This window comes from Oncorhynchus masou, chromosome 6 (assembly GCF_036934945.1).
Source record: "Oncorhynchus masou masou isolate Uvic2021 chromosome 6, UVic_Omas_1.1, whole genome shotgun sequence".
NCBI classification, from domain to species: Eukaryota; Metazoa; Chordata; class Actinopteri; order Salmoniformes; family Salmonidae; genus Oncorhynchus; species Oncorhynchus masou.
Genome location: NC_088217.1, coordinates 39,115,351 through 39,132,957, shown reverse-complemented (window position 1 = coordinate 39,132,957; position 17,607 = coordinate 39,115,351). Strand labels below are relative to the sequence as shown.

Genomic DNA, 17,607 nt, shown 5'->3' with positions numbered 1-17,607 from the left:
CAGGAAAGATTAACAAATTCCATCCAAAGTTAGGGTAGAAAAACTGAAACAAATCGCAAACATTGATTGACCAAACCCAGGTCTTTCATGCCAGACTGTTTCAACACAGAGACGCTTGAAAGTGATCAAGTTTCTTTCACGAGAGTCAAGACTCCGTTATGCAATTCCTTGTCAGCTGGGCACGGCGATCTCTATGATCTCTGTGAAAATGTCGCTGTTCCTGATCAGATATGCCCACGTGATAAGCTGTTCCAGAAATAAACCTTCATGAAAAACAAGAGATAAGAGGAGAGGAAGTTTGCAGTGTGGCTCCAAACCCTCCCCCCCAAAAAATAATTCATATGAAGATATGGTGTTCTGCGCAGTTTGTTGGGAGACCAGTAGGGCTTTGTGTGGCCAACAGCCAATAATGAATTGCACTACACTCTTAGAAAAAATGTTTCCAAAAGTGTTTTTCAGCTCTCGCCATAGGAGAACCCTTTTTGGTTCCAGGGAGAACTTTTTTGGGTTCCATGTACAATAGAACCCTTGGTGGAAAGGGCTCTACATAGAACCCAAAAAGGTTTTTACCTGGAACCAAAATAGTTATGACTGGAACCAAAGTGGGTTCTTCACAGGGTTCTCCTATGGGGACAGCCAAAGAACCCTTTTAGATTCTAGATACCAATTATATTTCTAAGAGTGTACTCAGTACGTCTTTTAGTATTGAATTGGTACACTTTTCAGTCACTTAGTAGTATCAAGAAAATACTTTAATATTTAGATTTAAAAAAAAATAAAAACTCAGTAATTGCAAATATCAATCAATGTTAGGTAGTATATGAAGTAGTAAAGCAATGAAAATCACTCACATTTGACCATCATGGAATTGTATAGTTGCTTGATTACTGTCAGAGTGGCTGGCCAGGTCACCTTCAGTGTACACAAACAGTTTGGCCACAGCGTGTGTGTTCGGCCACAGCTATAACCAAAGGCATTTACTGGCCTTCGACACCCTCTGAGCTCACTGGTCCTTTGACCTCTAACCTGCTGCTCAATATTTCTTATTGTTTGACAGGCCAACCGAGGCTGGAGGTTGGCCCCTTGCTGGGGGTTAGTACTGAACCTTTTATCACACAACCAACCTGCCTCTTGATGGATGAACATAGCATCAGAGTGGCAAGAATGCTAACAAAAACGAACAGAGAAATAGGATAAGGCAGTGCAGCAAGTAATACAATGAATGTACTCTTGGTCCTCCTATTTTGGGACATATCTGAGACATTTGTTTCTCTCATTGGAATACAATAACTGCATTGAGTCAGAATATTTATTGCAGGATAATTCCATTCCTCATTGTACTCCTAGCACTTATCAGGAGTTTTTTTGGGGGGGGCTGTGAGGAACCTAAAGCCAGGAAAGTCAGAGTCAGGGGATCCATGAGATTATGGGAAGTGAGAGACGACAGAATCCTCCACTGCCCAGAATTTTACATGCGTTCGGCATCACTGCAAAACCAGCTAAATGGACTCCAGATCCTAGGGCCTATAACATATTTAATGGATCATTGGAGGGGGACTTTCCATGCCCTTCCAAGCTTGGAAATCATATAGGAAAGTACACTTAGGCTTGCAGCTTTAAAGTGAAGCACAAATGTGGTAGATTATTACAGTTAATTTAAGATCAATACAACAATAGTTCCTAATTGCTGATGGGGGAGAAGGCTGTGAAAGAGGACAGTGGACTATATCTGTCTTCGATTGAAACTTTTTATTTTTTTATTTCACCTTTAGTTAACCAGGTAGGCCAGTTGAGTACAAGTTCTCATATCCAACTGGCCTGGCCAAGATAAAGCAAAGCAGTGAGACGAAAACAACACAGTGTTACACATGGGATAAACAAACGTACAGTCAATAACACAAAACAGCTATTGTCTTGATTTGAATCTAAGACAATTGCTGCGCTGAATTCTTCATCAGCTCAAATCTGTTACTATTACCGAAACTTTAGTAACTTTACAAAGCTCTGCATCCTATTTCTTTGGTTACTTCATGCCAGAATGTCATAAGTGTAGAGTTATTCTGGATGAGGTCAATCAAATAAGTGTAACATGTACTGTAATTCTCTCAATCTCTCTCTATGCATCAACACCCCAACCCTAGTCAACCCTCTGCTTCCACCTGGTCCATCAAGCTCAGAGAGAGTGTGTGTGTCTTTCCAAGCCCCCCCCTGTCTCCCCTCCTGATTTATCCACTATTTGGCTAACCTTGCTCTGAACCTGCCCCGTGAGACTCAAGCCATTTCAGCCCTCCTCTTCCACCATACTTGCACTACATGGCTCCCTCATCGACCTAGTTCTGTCTCAACATGCCTCTATCTTCTCCCTCCTCTTTCGCAACAGCTATAGCCCACTCAGGGAATAAAAAACAGGCCCTTAACAGAGGCTAAGGTTCTCTCCCAGCAGAGCACATCCTTTCTCCCTCTATCCAGCCTGGTGTGGGTCACCTAGTGATCACAATGAGCGGCCCTATCGTGAGCGCACAGGAGGGCATTTATGGTTCGCTTGGATTCAAATGAATGTTTATGAGCCTTGTCTGGCAGCCAAAGGGCAGACACTATTCCCGTTTTTACAGTCATCGCTTATTGGTTGGCCCAGGGCTGTGAGGGTGTGCTTGCCTTGACTTGTGCTCAGACATAGGGTATGTCACAACAACACAGCTCTGGGTCTCTAGATCTGTACACTATAGATCACTTCATTAAGTGGGTGAAGTTTATCTCTCATAGCAAGGAGTGGAAATCCAACTGTACATTCTTCCTCTGATGCTATGATACAGTATGTGAAAGTCAGAAGCAAGGCCCATTCATTAATCATTTACAGGAATCAAGTCATTCTTCTAAATCAGGTATTCCCCCACACCACATATACTGTAATTTGGACAGGTTATCTTTGATGATCTCAGGAATACATGATGCAAGGTCTTTTGAACCATGTTTTAGATTACTCAATAAAACATTGAATGGTTCCATGAATAACCTTTTTCCAGCATGTAACAACTTGAGCAGTGATTCAATCCGAGTGGCAAGTCGACAATTCAGCTCTTAAATGCAATTTTAAAATGTCAAGCGCACTATAGCATTGTTTTGGATTGGATTCCAGGCCTAACCTACATTACAATGTATAAGTTAACAGTGTACGGCTCTGTTTTGCCTTCCAATGAATGTTGCTCATTTGATGTTTGGCATAACTGTGTTATCATTCTCTATCATTGCATCTGGTTAGCTCTGCTGTGTTGACGACTCACTAGACATTCGCCAGTCTATGTGAACAAAGAGACACTTTGGTTGTCTGTAACATCAATTTATTAATGTGATTCCATTCAAAGACACATGATTGGTAGAAAACAAAGGATAATAAAAAACAGACTTGAAAAAAAAACTGCTGTTTATCCAGACTAGTTTTGCATGGCTTCTGCTCAATGTGTGAATGGTATTTAGTCCGTCCAACTACACACAGGAGATCAAGAAAGAGACCAGGATAAGTTTCAGCAGCGTGTAAGTGAAATCTACCCCGTCGGAGCAACCATATACAGTACGCTAAAGTCTCCAAGACACCTTCCTGCATACTTTCAAAGGGCATCCATTGTTTCCCAATGTCCTGTAGCCCATGGATACTTCCCTTCAACATCCTCCAGACTTAGTGAGGTTCCTCTGATATGTATTGACATTCAGGATAATTTGTTTTTATGTCCTCCCCTTGAATGTATTCATGCAGGTATAGCTTCCAGAGAACTTGTGGATCTCTTCAAGAGCAGCTTGTGGCATGAAGCTAGGGTGTAGAGACAGTAAAGAGATAGGAGGTTATATATGAGGTTACATATGAGTGAAAGACATGTACAGTTGAAGAAGGAAGTTTACATACACCTTAGCCAAATACATTTAAACTCAGTTTTTCACAATTCCTGACATTTAACCCTAGTAAGAAATTCCCTGTCTTCGGGTCAGATAGGATCACCACTTTATTTTAAGAATGTGAAATGTCAGAATAATAATTCCCAGTGGGTCAGAAGTTTACATACACTCAATTAGTTGCCTTTAAATTATTTAACTTGGGTCAAACATTTAAGGTAGCCTTTCACAAGCTTCCCAGAACAAGATGGGTGAATTTTTGCCCATTCCCCCTGACAGAGCGAGTGTAACTGAGTCAGGTTTGAAGGCCTCCTTGCTCGCACTCGCTTTTTCTCAGTTCTGCCCACACATTTTCTATAGGATTGAGTTCAGGGTTTTATGATGGCCACTCCAATACCTTGACTTTGTTGTCCTTAAGCCATTTTGCCACAACTTTGGAATTATGCTTGGGGTCCTTGTCCATTTGGAAGACCCATTTGTGACCAAGCTTTAACTTCCTGACTGATGTCTTGAAATGTTGCCTCAATATATCATCATAATTTTCCTACCTCATGATGCCATCTATTTTGTGAAATGCACCAGTCCCTCCTGCGGCAAAGAACCCCCACAACATGATGCTGCCACCCCCGTGCTTCACGGTTGGGATGGTGTTCTTCGGCTTGCAAGCCTTCCCCTTTTTCATCCAAACATAACAATGGTCATTATGGCCAAACAGTTCTATTTTTGTTTCACTAGACCAGTGCGATCTTTGTCCATGTGCAGTTGCAAACGATAGTCTGGCTGTTTTATGGCGGTTTTGGAGCAGTGGCTTCTTCCTTGCTGAGCGGCCTTTCAGGTTATGTCGATATAGGACTCGTTTTACTGTGGATATAGATACTTTTGTACCTGTTTCCTTCAGCATCTTCACAAGGTCCTTTGCTGTTGTTCTGGGATTGATTTGCACTTTTCGCACCAAAGTACGTTCATGTCTAGGACACAGAAAGCGTCTCCTTCCTGAGCAGTATGACGGCTGCGTGGTCCCATGGTGTTTATACTTGTGTACTATTATTTGTACAGATGAACGTGGTAACTTCAGGCGTTTGGAAATTGCTCCCAAGGATGTACCAGACTTGTGGAGTATTTTTTCTGAGGTCTTGGCTGATTTCTTTTGATTTTCCCATGATGTCAAGCAAAGAGGCACTAAGTTTGAAGGTAAGCCTTGAAATACATCCACAGGTACACCTCCAATTGACTCAAATGATGTCAATTAGCCTATCAGAAGCTTCTAAAGCCATGACATTGTTTTCTGGAGTTTTCCACGCTGTTTAAAGGCACAGTCAACTTAGTGTATGTAAACTTCTGACCCACTGGAATTGTGATACAGTGAGTTATATGTGAAATAATCTGTCTGTAAAAAATTGTTGGAAAAATTACTTGTGTCTTGCACAAAGTAGATGTCCTAACCAACTTGCCAAAACTATAGTTTGTTAACAAGAAATTTGGGGAATGGTTGTAAAACAAGTTTTAAGGACTCAAACCTAAGTGTATGTACTTTAAATAGGCCAAAATGATATGAGACATTACCTTTTGAGGACAACGAGAGCATGCATGGTCCAGGGCATGTAAACATAGGCTGTGTTAGTTCTGACTGCATCCACAGTCCTTTCAGCAACTGTCTCTGGCTTGAGGGGAGGGAAGAGCGCTGGAAACCTACAGGACCAGAAAACCCAGAGAGATTAGCTTTACAGTAACTACAATACATGCATGTAGAAAATGGTGCATAACAGTAGTGGTGGTGTAATCTAAACTAGATTGTGAAGAACCATGTCGTAGGCTTGCTCACCTGACTCTCATGCCCTGGAACATCTCAGTGTTGGTGTGGAAGGGGAGCACGGTGGTGCAGCCCACTCCGGGACAGTCCAGCAGGCCCAGAGTCAGGCTCTCCATGAAGGCCAGGGAGGAGGCCTTGGAGGTACAGTAGTCGATGGCCCCAGGGATGGGCGACTGGGACAGGATGGAGTTTATACAGACCACGTGGCCGTGCTGGAGCTCCAGCATCCGTGGCAGGAAGGCCTTTGTAGTCTGGATGAGGGAGGAGAAAGGGGGGGGGGGGTTGGGGAAAATGTACAGTTATACACATGAAAAAGAGACACACAGAGGAAACAGGACCAAGTGGAGCCACATATTGAGTTTCAATTTTTTTTTAGCTGATGATTGCATTTATACAACTTGAAAGTTTGATCTCTATTCAAACAGAGACTGCTATAGGTTTCAGAGGCCCTCTGATGTTCTACCTAGGGGCTGAAGCAGTGAGCCTATAATTTGGAAATACCCCAACACTCCTGTAAATTAACCTGAGACTGACACGAAGGGACATTGGCCAATAAAAACACTTTTGGAGAATGATAAGACTGATCTAACTGTAAGGAAACACGCACCTCTCTTCCCAAACCTCCACAACACTTACCCAGAACTGTCCCATTGTGTTGATATGTTGAGATTTCAAAAGACAGTCATCGTCGCTGTCCATCAGACTTTTCCCATGGACCACTGCAGCGTTATTCACCAGGATCGTAACATCTCCCACCTGTAAAAATAATAACAAAACAAATGTCAGAAACAAAACTGATGTTTTTTTATTAAGAGGATTTATCCACTTTTTTCTACCTATTTTATTTTCATGTGAAGTTATGTGGTAGAGCTGACAGTCATATTCTTATCTTGACATTGACATCTTGACATTGTAATTGAGGTGAATCATACAGTACCAGTCAAAAGTTTGGACACGCCTACTCATCCTCAAGGGTTTTTCATCATTTCTACTATTTTCTACAGTGTAGAATAATAGGGAAGATATCGAAACTATGAAAAAAAATATGGAACCATTTAGTAAGCAAACAAGTGCTAAACAAATCAAAATATATTTTATATTTGAGATTCTCAAATTAGCCACCCTTTGCCTTGATTACAGCTTTACACACTCTTGGCATTCTCTCAATCAGCTTCATGAGGAATGCTTTTCCAAAAGCCTGGAAGGAGATCCCACATATGCTGAGCACTTGTTGGCTGCTTTTCATTCACTCTGCAATCCAACTCATCCCACACCATCTCAATTGGGTTGAGGTCGGGTGATTGCGGAGGCCAGGTCATCTGATGCAGCACTCCCTCACTCTCCTTCTTGGTCAAATAGCCCTTACACAGCCTGGAGGTGTATTTGGGTCATTGTCCTGTCAAAAAACAAAATGATAGTCCCACTACGCACAAACCAGATGGGATGGCGTATGGTTTAAAAATGCTGTGGTAGCCATGCTGGTAAGTGTGCCTTGAATTCTAAATAAATCACAGACAGTGTCACTAGCAAAACACCCGCACACCACCTCTTCAATGCTTTACGGTGGGAACCACACATTCGGAGATCATCCGCTCACCTATTCTGCGTCTCACAAAGACACGGCGGTTGGAACCAAAGACCTCAAATTTGGACTCATCAGTCCAAAGGACATATTTCCACCTTTTAATGTCCATTGCTCGTGTTTCTTGGCCAAAGCACATATTTTCTTCTTATTGGTGTCCTTTAGTAGTGGTTTCTTTGCAGCAATCTTATTTTCCTGTGGCGGACCTCATGAGAGCCAGATTCATCATAGCGCTTGATGGTTTTGGCGACTTCACTTGAAGAAACTTTCAAAGTTGTTGAAATTTTTCAGATTGACTGACCTGAATGTCTTAAAGTAATGATGGACTGTCGTTTTTTTTTTTGCTTATTTGAACTGTTCTTGCCATAATATGGACTTTGTCTTTTACCAAATAGGGCTATCTTCTGTATACCCCCATACCTTGTCACAACACAACTGATTGGCTGAAATGCATTAAGCAAAGAAATTCCACAAATGAACTTTTAACAAGGCACACCTTATTTAAAAAAAATTTTTTTACTCCTCTTCGGAGGACAAATATCTTTTAGTTTTTTTACAGCTTTTCTGCTACATATACAGTTGAAGTTGGAAGTTTACATACATTTAGGTTGGAGTCATTAAAACTCATTTTTCAACCACTCCACAAATTTCTTGTTAACAAACTATAGTTTTGGCAAGTCAGCTAGAACATCGATGTCATGGCTTTAGAACCTTCTGGTAGCCTAATTGACATAATTTGAGTCAATTGGAGGTGAACCTGTGTCTGTATTTCAAGGCCTACCTTCAAACTCAGTGCCTCTTTGCTTGACATCATGGGAAAATCAATAGAAATCAGCCACAAAAATAGTAGACCTTCACGAGTCTGGTTCATCCTTGGGAGCAATTCCAAAAGCCTGAATGTACCACGTTCATCTGTACAAACAATATTACATAAGTATAAACACCATGGGACCATGCAGCCATCATACCGCTCAAGAAGGAGACACGTTCGGTCTCCTAGAGACGAATGTACGAAAAGTGCAAATCAATCACAGATCAACAGCAAAGGACCTTGTAAAGATGCTGGAGGAAACAGGTACAAAAGTATCTATATCCACAGAAAAACTAGTCCTATATCGACATAACCTGAAAGGCCGTTCAGCAAGGAAGAAGCCACTGCTTCGAATCCTCCATAAAACAGCCAGACTACGGATTGGAATTGCAAATGGGGACAAAGATAGAAATGTCCTCTGGTTTGGTGAACCAAAAATGGCCATAATGCCCATCGTTATGTTTGGAGGAAAAAGGGGGATTCTTGCAAGCCGAAGAACACCATCCCAACCGTGAAGCACGGGGGGTGGCAGCATCATGTTGTGGGGGTGCTTTGCTGCAGGAGGGACTGGTGCACTTCACAAAGTAGATGGCATCATGAGGTTGGAAAATGATGATGATATATTGAGGTAACATCTCAAGACATCAGTCAGGAAGTTAAAGCTTGGTCGCAAATGGGTCTTCCAAATGGACAATGACCCCAAGAATACTTCCAAAGTTGTGGCAAAATGGCCTAAAGACAACAAAGTCAATGAATTGGAGTGGCCATCACAAAGCCCTGACCTCAGTCCTATTGACAATTTGTGGGCAGAACTGAAAAAAAGTGAGTGCGAGCAAGGAGGCCTACAAACCTGACACAGTTACACCAGCTCTGTCAGGAGGAATGGGCAACAATTCACCAAACTTATTGTGGGAAGCTTGTGGAAGGCTACCTGAAATGTTTGACCCAAGTTAAACAATTTAAAGGCAATGCTACCAAATCCTAATTGAGTGTATATAAACTTCTGACCCACTGGGAATGTGATGAAAGAAATAAAAGCTGAAATAAATAATTCTCTCTACTATTATTCTGACATTTCACATTCTTAAAATAAAGTGGTGATCCTAACTGACCTAAGAAAGGGCATTTTTACTAGGATTAAATGTTAGGAATTGTGAAAAACTGAGTTTAAATGTATTTGGCTAAGGTGTACGTAAACTTTCGACTTCAACTGTACATACATTTTACATATATATTTTGCATGCACATTTTGAATACACATTTTATATACATGTTAGTTTTATATAAAGTAGTTGAATAAAAATAATACATTACCAAACATAAGCGCTTTAATCCCGCCCCTCAGCCACTCTCAGCCAATCCTACCTATCACCATAGACCACCCTCGTTTGGTTTCCATGTGCCATATATATTTCAATTGTGCAGGATTGTTTTATATAATTTTTTAACCTGTCTAATGTGGCGGGCCAGGCGCATGCAAGCTGACATGGTTGCCGGGTGTACGGTGTTTCCTCCGACACATTGGTGTGGCTGGCATCCAGGTTAAGCGGACATTGTGTCAAGAAGCAGTGCGGCTTGGTTGGGTCGTGTTTCGGAAGACGCATGGCTCTTGACCTTCGTCTCTCCCGAGTTTGTACGGGAGTTGCAGCGATGAGACAAGACTGTAACTACCAATTGGATACCACGGAATTGGGGAGAAAAAGGGGTAAAAAATTAAAAACTTTCCTATGAGTATTATTTATTGACTGACTATGGCTTTCCATAGTTTTAACCATTCCTTAACCTGTGACCAGAAACAAGCTACATAGGGGCAATACCAGAATAAATGATCTATTGATTCTGTCTCTTTGCAGAAAATCTATAGAGCTGAGAATGTTGTATGCCCCATATATATAGCATTCTGTTGGTGGAAAGAATTTTATATAATAATTTACATTAAAAACTCGAAGTGTTGAATCAAGTGTAGTTTTTTTTCTTCTCCATGTGCCATGGAATTGGTACTTCAGAAATCTCTTTCCATTTAGTTTGTAACCTGTATGGCACAACTGTTAATTGAAAGGCATGAGAGAACGCCAATAGTGTGCAAAGCTGTCATCAAGTCTACTTTGAATAATATAAAATATATTTTGATTTGTTTAGCACGTTTTTCATTACTACATGATTCCATATGTGTTATTTCATAGTTCTGATGTCTTCACTATTATTCTACAATGTAGAAAATAGTACAAATAAAGAAAAACCCTGGAATGAGTAGTGTGTCCAAACTTTTGACTGGTACTGTATGTCAGATGGGGAGAGGAATTAAAATACAATGAATCCCCGCCAGTTCTGTAGACAGGAGTAACAGCAGTGAGAGAAACATGAGCGTTTCACTGGCTCCAAACAATATGTATGTGTGGATAAAAATTGGATTTATAATAGATCTAAATAGCATACCTTCTCCCTGACCACCTTGGCCTGCTTGTAAACTTCCTCCCGATTGGCCACGTTGCACAGGAAGTAGTGGCACTCTGTTCCAAATTGGGAGATCTCTTCGCATGTCTCTTTCAGACACTTCTCTGTGCGGCCCCACAGGATCACCTGTAGAGGGTAAACATTAGCCAAGGGTTATAAAATAGGGTTATAAAATTGCATAATAGTGTAATATGCTCTGAATAAAATATGAGCAATTAGCTCAGCTGAATGAATAGTAATATTTTGCTTTTCAACAATCAGTCAACAATCAGCTATCTGTACACTTGTTGTTGTCGAAATCCTGAGAAAACATGGCTAAAATACATTTCATGGGTAGCCAAAGCCAAACAACTATGCCGATGGCACATGCTCTCAACAAGTGTACAGACATTTCATGTTTGCAGCATTTGGCCCTAGGATGAGATGAGATAATTTGGTTGAAATGTTCCTTTCATTCAGAGAACAGAGAGGCCATGTTTAGAAGCAACAAATAGTTTCAGAGTGAGATTAAGGGGGTGGGGTTGCAGTGTGAATGAAACGTCTCTTCATCAGCCTGGAGAGGGTAAATTAAGCTCAGTCATTTGAGCAGGGAACATGGGCTAGGATGGAGGTGGGGGGCAGTGATTGGGCAATTAGATCCGTCAGTCTTTGGGGTCAGGGAAAGGTAATGAAATCAGGGGGTGAGCCCTCCTCATCTCTCAAACACACATTCTCAAAGAGATTACACGGCCTGTTGGGCAGATGAACCCAGTCATTTCTGGTCAGGGAGTCTGAAAACAGTTTGTGTGTGAAGTGCTGATGGGGCCAGTGTAGGGCTTGGCTGGTTGCCAGTGACCAAGGTTAATATTTTTGCAGAAAGTCCTCTGGAAAGTGATCCTGTGTCTGTGTGTGTGTGTGTGTGTGTGTGTGTGTGTGTGTGTGTGTGTGTGTGTGTGTGTGTGTGTGTGTGTGTGTGTGTGTGTGTGCCTGTGTGTGTGTGCGTGCCTTTCATCCACCCTTAAAGTATGATATCAATATTGTGTGAATACAAACAAATCTTAATTCTACATGTAGATAAGGAAGATAACAAACACAAGCAGAGGTCACAGTGACATCCTTGTCCTGATGGAGAAGAGTACAGAGACAGCCAGGCTATAGCCACTCATTTATTTAGGAATGAATAGGAGGATAGTAAATGTATATCTCAACATCTTAAACATGCTTAGCTAGCTTGCCGAAGGTTTTGCCGCTATGTCTTGTTTTACTGCAACACTACATCTAGGGCAGCTGTCTGTGACAGTGTATTCAGATCCCACCAATGTTTTAATGATGCTAGTCCCTATGGGCTTATGTTTACTTGCATAATGGGAGCATTAAAACTGTAAAGCAAAATGTTTGCTTTGGGGGAGATACGGGAGGGTCACAATCTGCATGATATGCAGTTTTGATCAAGTTCCAAGAGTAAAAAATGCTTGGCTTTCCACTGGATGTGTCTTTGTTTGAGTTTCTTTAGATTGCTTTTTTGCTTGCTTCGTTTGCCAGCCCATTTAAGTAATCAGCAGAGGTGAATGGATGGGTCTAGGTAAATTACTGAAAGCCTTTAATAGGATTTCATCCTAACAAACAAACCTGACATTTCTCATTAAAAATCACCACTCACCCTGTGCTCTCCTGTTATTTAATTCATTATGCTTATCTGCCAGTCCCAACACACTGGGGCTTCAGGATAAACAATGGCTGGCCAAATCTAGAGCTATCAGCTTAGAATGCCTAAGTGTTACGGAAAACGAATTCTAAATTCCCTCACATCGAGTGACTAAGTATCTCTGATAAACCAGTGATTACTCTGTCTGAGGTGCCATATCTGACTAGATTAAACAACATTCACCAATTGTGTAAAATTGATGGTCTGTTCAAGGACATGATTTATTCAAAGACATTAAGTCTTGCAAATCGCCAAGTGTTGGTGTATCAGGGTGCAATGATGATGAGCTGGTGATGTGGTGGACCTCATCCACAGCCCTACAACAGAACGCAATAATATTTCACAAGGAAGAAAATGGGTTCAAGGATGGGCACGAACCCTCTTCTTCACACCAGTTGTAGGGGATGGGGGCTAACAGGGAGGGGAAACAGGGAGTTCAGGAGGCAGTCGCCTGCCCTACCGCTGTCTAATTAGTGCGGAGACAACAGGGTCAGTTGCAGGGCAATACCCAGCTGGGAACAGTGTGCTTCCCGCCTCCACACCCACCCACCTACACACACACACACACACACACACACACACACACACACACACACACACACACACACACACACACACACACACACACACACACACACACACACACACACACACAATAGAGCTTGCCAATGTGTAAAGCCACTATCAACCTGGGTAGTGGCATATGTTCCCAGTTCTCCTAATGAGTAGCCGGGGCTGAGAACGATGCCAATATCTCTTACTATCTTCAATTGTACTTTCTTCTCCACATGTTCAAAATATTATGATCCACAAATTGAGTCGCAAAAACAAAATGCACAACTAAGTACCTTATTAAATTCTACATGCTGACATTTTTAACCAAGGGCATTTTGGATTTCTGGTTTGGGATGCCAGTGGAATATACTTGAATTGCATAGGGTACATTGAGAGCATATGTGAATATGTTGCTTCAACCTCTGAAACATTTATTGTGGTTGTGCTAGAGGCCCCCTCCCTCTTTCTCTGTTCTCTGAACTTGGGTGCTCAGCTTTTGTAAAGTTGCTGTGGTTTATTGTTTTAGTGCTTCACTCTGTAACGGCTCTTTTGACGACACACACAAGGCCTCACTCCCCCTCTCACCTCCCTCTATCCCCCTCTCACCAGTCTCTCCTTTTCACCTCACATCATTCTTTCATCAATGCTGTGGCTAGTGCACTCCCTACCGTGAAAGCACCAAAGCTACTAGAGAGAATAGAGAAATTCCGTCTGCCAATCACAATGGACCTCAAACTGGGGTAAAGTCTTTCCTAGAGGTTATTTGTGATGAATGTCCTACTTCTTTTTAGCATATCTTAGGTGGGGAGTGATTGTGAGGCACATTAGTGCAGGTGTTGTTTTCAAAGCCTTCACACCTTGATAATACCCAACAATGGGGTCCTGACAAGAATGGTGACTTCCTTTGTTGTGCAGCTGCAAATTATAGCTTTTAAAAGCCACAGTGTTTTGTGGGTTGTTCCCTGAGGAGATGTTGATGGAAGGATGAAGAGCAAGGCCAAAGCACTTAAAGTTAAAATGGGATATTTTAGCTTGGACACATAATGTAAGGATATGCAAAAGCTGCTACATGTGGTGCTCCATCTGACAATTCATAAAGCTATAATTATTCCTCTAAGTTTGCATCGTTGAAAATACAACTAGCTATTTAAACATTTGTAAAAAATAATAATGAAACAAATAAAGTGGGGTGGGTTGGTGGTATTCACATGGAATCATTGTGAAATGCTTATGTCTCCATCTGTGTGTCTGAGACTCTGTCCATTACAATTCAGAGCTAACAGAACACTATGGTGGCTCAATATGCACTCAGCTGTGTAATGTTTGGATTGTAATTGGAATAGTGGGTAGTCCGACCAGTAGTGGCGGCCTGGCGGGGACTGTCAATGTAGTCACTGGGGCATTTCAAGTACAAGTGACTGTTTCTTGTTAAAGAGGAGGGTGGGAACAGGTTATTTATAAGAGCTTTGGCTGACGGATGCATGTTTTGGATGGGTGAGGCAGCTGAAACATGCCATTTTCCTCTGTGGGCTTAATTTCACCTCAATAATAAACTCAGTGTAAGGTAGCAGGTTGATGTTTATTGTCATGTGTCTTGTCCTGGAGGCAGAACTGGGCGATTTTTCCTTTGATAGGCCAGCTGCTAAGTCAAAATTGGCTATATTGTAAAAATTCATGAAAACAAAAATGTGCTTTTGGTCTTAAATTATGGTTAGGGTTAGGAATTATGGTTAGCAGTGCGGTTAAGGTTAAGTTAAGTTTCTGCCTTGCTGGTTTGCTTGAAAAACACATCTGAATCAGTGTTTTATTATGGCATTGTGATGTCTTGTGTAGGCACTTGGCAGTTAGTGTTTTTCTGCTAATCCCAGCAGGGCTACAACATTTCTCCTGTGAGGATAAGGTGATTAGCTTTTAAACATGTTTCTTCAGAAAGTTGAAAAAGTTCATCCCAATTCCATAGAAGTGATATGTTATCACCTGATCAAGGTCACTCCTGTTGGCAGTCATCAACAATAAAACTTTATTCTGGACATTAATGATGCTTGATCTCATCCAATATCAATGTTAAGCCATAACTCCTTTTTCTGAGCTTTGGCTGAACAGAAATCATTCCGTGAATCACTGTAATACATCAGCGGTCAAATGGTCAGAGGGAGACTTTTGCACTTCTGCAGACCTACTCCTGAGTGGCGCAGTGGTCTAAGGCACTGCATCTCTGTGTTTAGAGGTGTCACTACAGACACCTGGTTCAAATCCAGGCTGTATTACAACCGGCCGTGATTGGGAGTCCCATAGGGCGCTGCACAATTGGCCCAGCATCGTCAGGGTTTGGCCAGTGTAGGGCGATCATTGTAAATAATAGTCTGTTGTGCCAAAATTGAGGGCCCTGTCCTGCAATCTGATTGGCATGATCTACTCCATTCATGTTACAGAGGAAACAATAGATTGGAGGAACATGTGGACAAATTAATGTCGTTGCCCTTGCAATGTAGGCTACCTGCTGCAAACCTATGGTGCTTTTGGTTAAGGAGGATACGGGATACGTCAATACAAATAATAGTTATGGAAAGAAGTGTGCATAAAAAATTCTAGGTATTGCACAGAAGGTGTTCAGAGGTTGGCTACAGGGTATCAACTCAGTTATCGTTATAACCATGTAGCCTAATCAATGAGCGTACTAATTCAAAAGATATGAAAACATGCACAGGTCTGGGGAACTATAGGCTATTTTAGGAGTGCTTATATTACTCAAGGTTAAGTGAACCCAATCACGTTTGATGCTCAACAAGTTGCATAATACAATTAATAAAGTGCAAAAACTAAACGCATGCATGTGTTTTATTTACCTTTTTAGCCCCCTGCTTGGCAAACTCCTGAGCCAGGTGACGACCGATACCTCGTCCCCCGCCTGTAATCAGGACCACCTCCTTGATCAGGGTTCTTCGTCTACTTGGTAGAATTAAGTACACACTTGCTTTCAATATGTAGTAGACAATGTGTATGGGGAAAAACACTATACAGCTCAAACACTTAAAATCCATGTTCCTTCTTCTTACAGTAACCTAAATGCTCTGAATTTTTCGAACACAAACAGTTTGATATAAGTTTGATATCCTCCAATCGTGATGTCCTTGGCAGAGCGGATTTTAGGTAAACATCTGGTTAAAACCAAACTCAAACTAGCCAACTGCAGCACTTGAAGTCAATGTTTCATAACATTTAGGCTATTATGTTCCAAGCTCAGAAATGCGTCAATATACGGAGCTCTGGCATGTTTATCGATTATTCAGTTTATTGGCAAACTATTATTTTTGACTAATGACCATATTACACCGGTAGTCCGCTATTACTTTTCAACTATCCTAAAGAAGGCGAGAGTATCCGAAGGCATGCGCTACTGAATCGTCTACACAACAAGTATGTTGTGTTCCTATCCTTGGCCGTTACCGCCTCTGACTCCGATAGCTTACTTTATAGCGCTCTGACTACCCGTCCCCGCAGTGTTGAAAAAAGACCTGCGATCTGAAGGGAGTTTTTTTTAAAGACCATTAATCCTGATTGACAGGTTGAATGGTGAGGAATATATTGCTTTACTGTGTGTCGACTGTGACTGGTTTTATTTCTACCCACCCCCGAGAGGCGTCTGCCACAACTGCTGTGATGCCGTGAAGTCATATTTCAGTATTTCAGTCCTCTATTAAAATCAATAATTTTCTTCCTCCCTAAGTTTTTTACATTGAGCTAAATGCTCTGTTTTACGGTTTTTGAGATGTGCCAATGTTTCTCAATTCTCCTTCAAGCTGTGACACTCTCTGGGAAATAATAGGTGGATAAGTTTCTCATGCACTTGAGAAGTGCCATAACATACTTTGATAGCTTACTTTGAATAGTTTGTTGAGACAACATTCACCCAAACTGGTTGGGCTTGGTTACATTACATGTATCCTACAGTACCAGTATCAACGTTTAAAAAAAAAACGCACACACTTTCACTTAAGATGCTGCGTGATGCTGCTGCTGCTCTGTTTATTATATATCATGATTGGCTAGTCACTTTTACCTCCACCTACATACTGTATTACCTCAATTACCTCAACTACCTTGTACCCCTGCACAATGACTTGGTACTGGTACTCCTTGTATATATCCTCGTTGTTATTTTATTACGTTACTATTTCCTTATTATTTACATTTATTTATCAAGTTTTTTTCTTACTTTTTAACTCTGCATTGTTGTGAATGGGCTCATAAGTAAGTATTTCACAGTAAAGTCAACACCTGTTGTATTCGGTGCATGTGACCAATACATTTTTATTTGATTTTACACACGCACGCACGCACGCATGCACGCACGCACGCACGCACACACACACACACACACACACACACACACACACACACACACACACACACACACACACACACACACACACACACACACACACACACACACACACACACACACACACACACACACACACACACACACACACACACACACACACACACACACACACACACACACACACACACACACACACACACACACACACACTATCTCTCTCCCTTGGTCTCTCTCTACATGTATCTTTCTATCTCTCATGTATCTCTACATCTCTTTGTCTATAATCACAATGTATCAGATATTTGTTATGACTGTGTGTTTTGCTGCTTGTAAAAAATATATTGATCCACTCCTTTTTTTAAAGTGTATTCGGTGGGAGGAAAAGTGATAAATACTCTATACATTTTTTGGAGAACCACCCTCACATGATGAGTAACCTTGCCTGAGACTTTAAGTCTTACATGAGCTCCCTGAGCTAATG

The 17,607-nt window shown here is 41.5% G+C and overlaps 1 protein-coding gene across 1 annotated transcript; it reads right to left on the bottom strand.

Moving 5' to 3' along the window:
* Nucleotides 1–1,740: 1,740 nt before the first annotated feature.
* Nucleotides 1,741–16,308, bottom strand: LOC135542038 (short-chain dehydrogenase/reductase 3-like). Its single transcript, XM_064968623.1, has 6 exons — nucleotides 15,628–16,308; nucleotides 10,525–10,668; nucleotides 6,332–6,451; nucleotides 5,708–5,946; nucleotides 5,449–5,574; nucleotides 1,741–3,805 (listed from the first exon to the last, which is right to left on the bottom strand). Exons 1-6 carry the CDS (start codon nucleotides 15,820–15,822, stop codon nucleotides 3,721–3,723), a joined length of 909 nt encoding a protein of 302 aa, XP_064824695.1. The 5' UTR covers nucleotides 15,823–16,308; the 3' UTR covers nucleotides 1,741–3,720.
* Nucleotides 16,309–17,607: the final 1,299 nt, after the last annotated feature.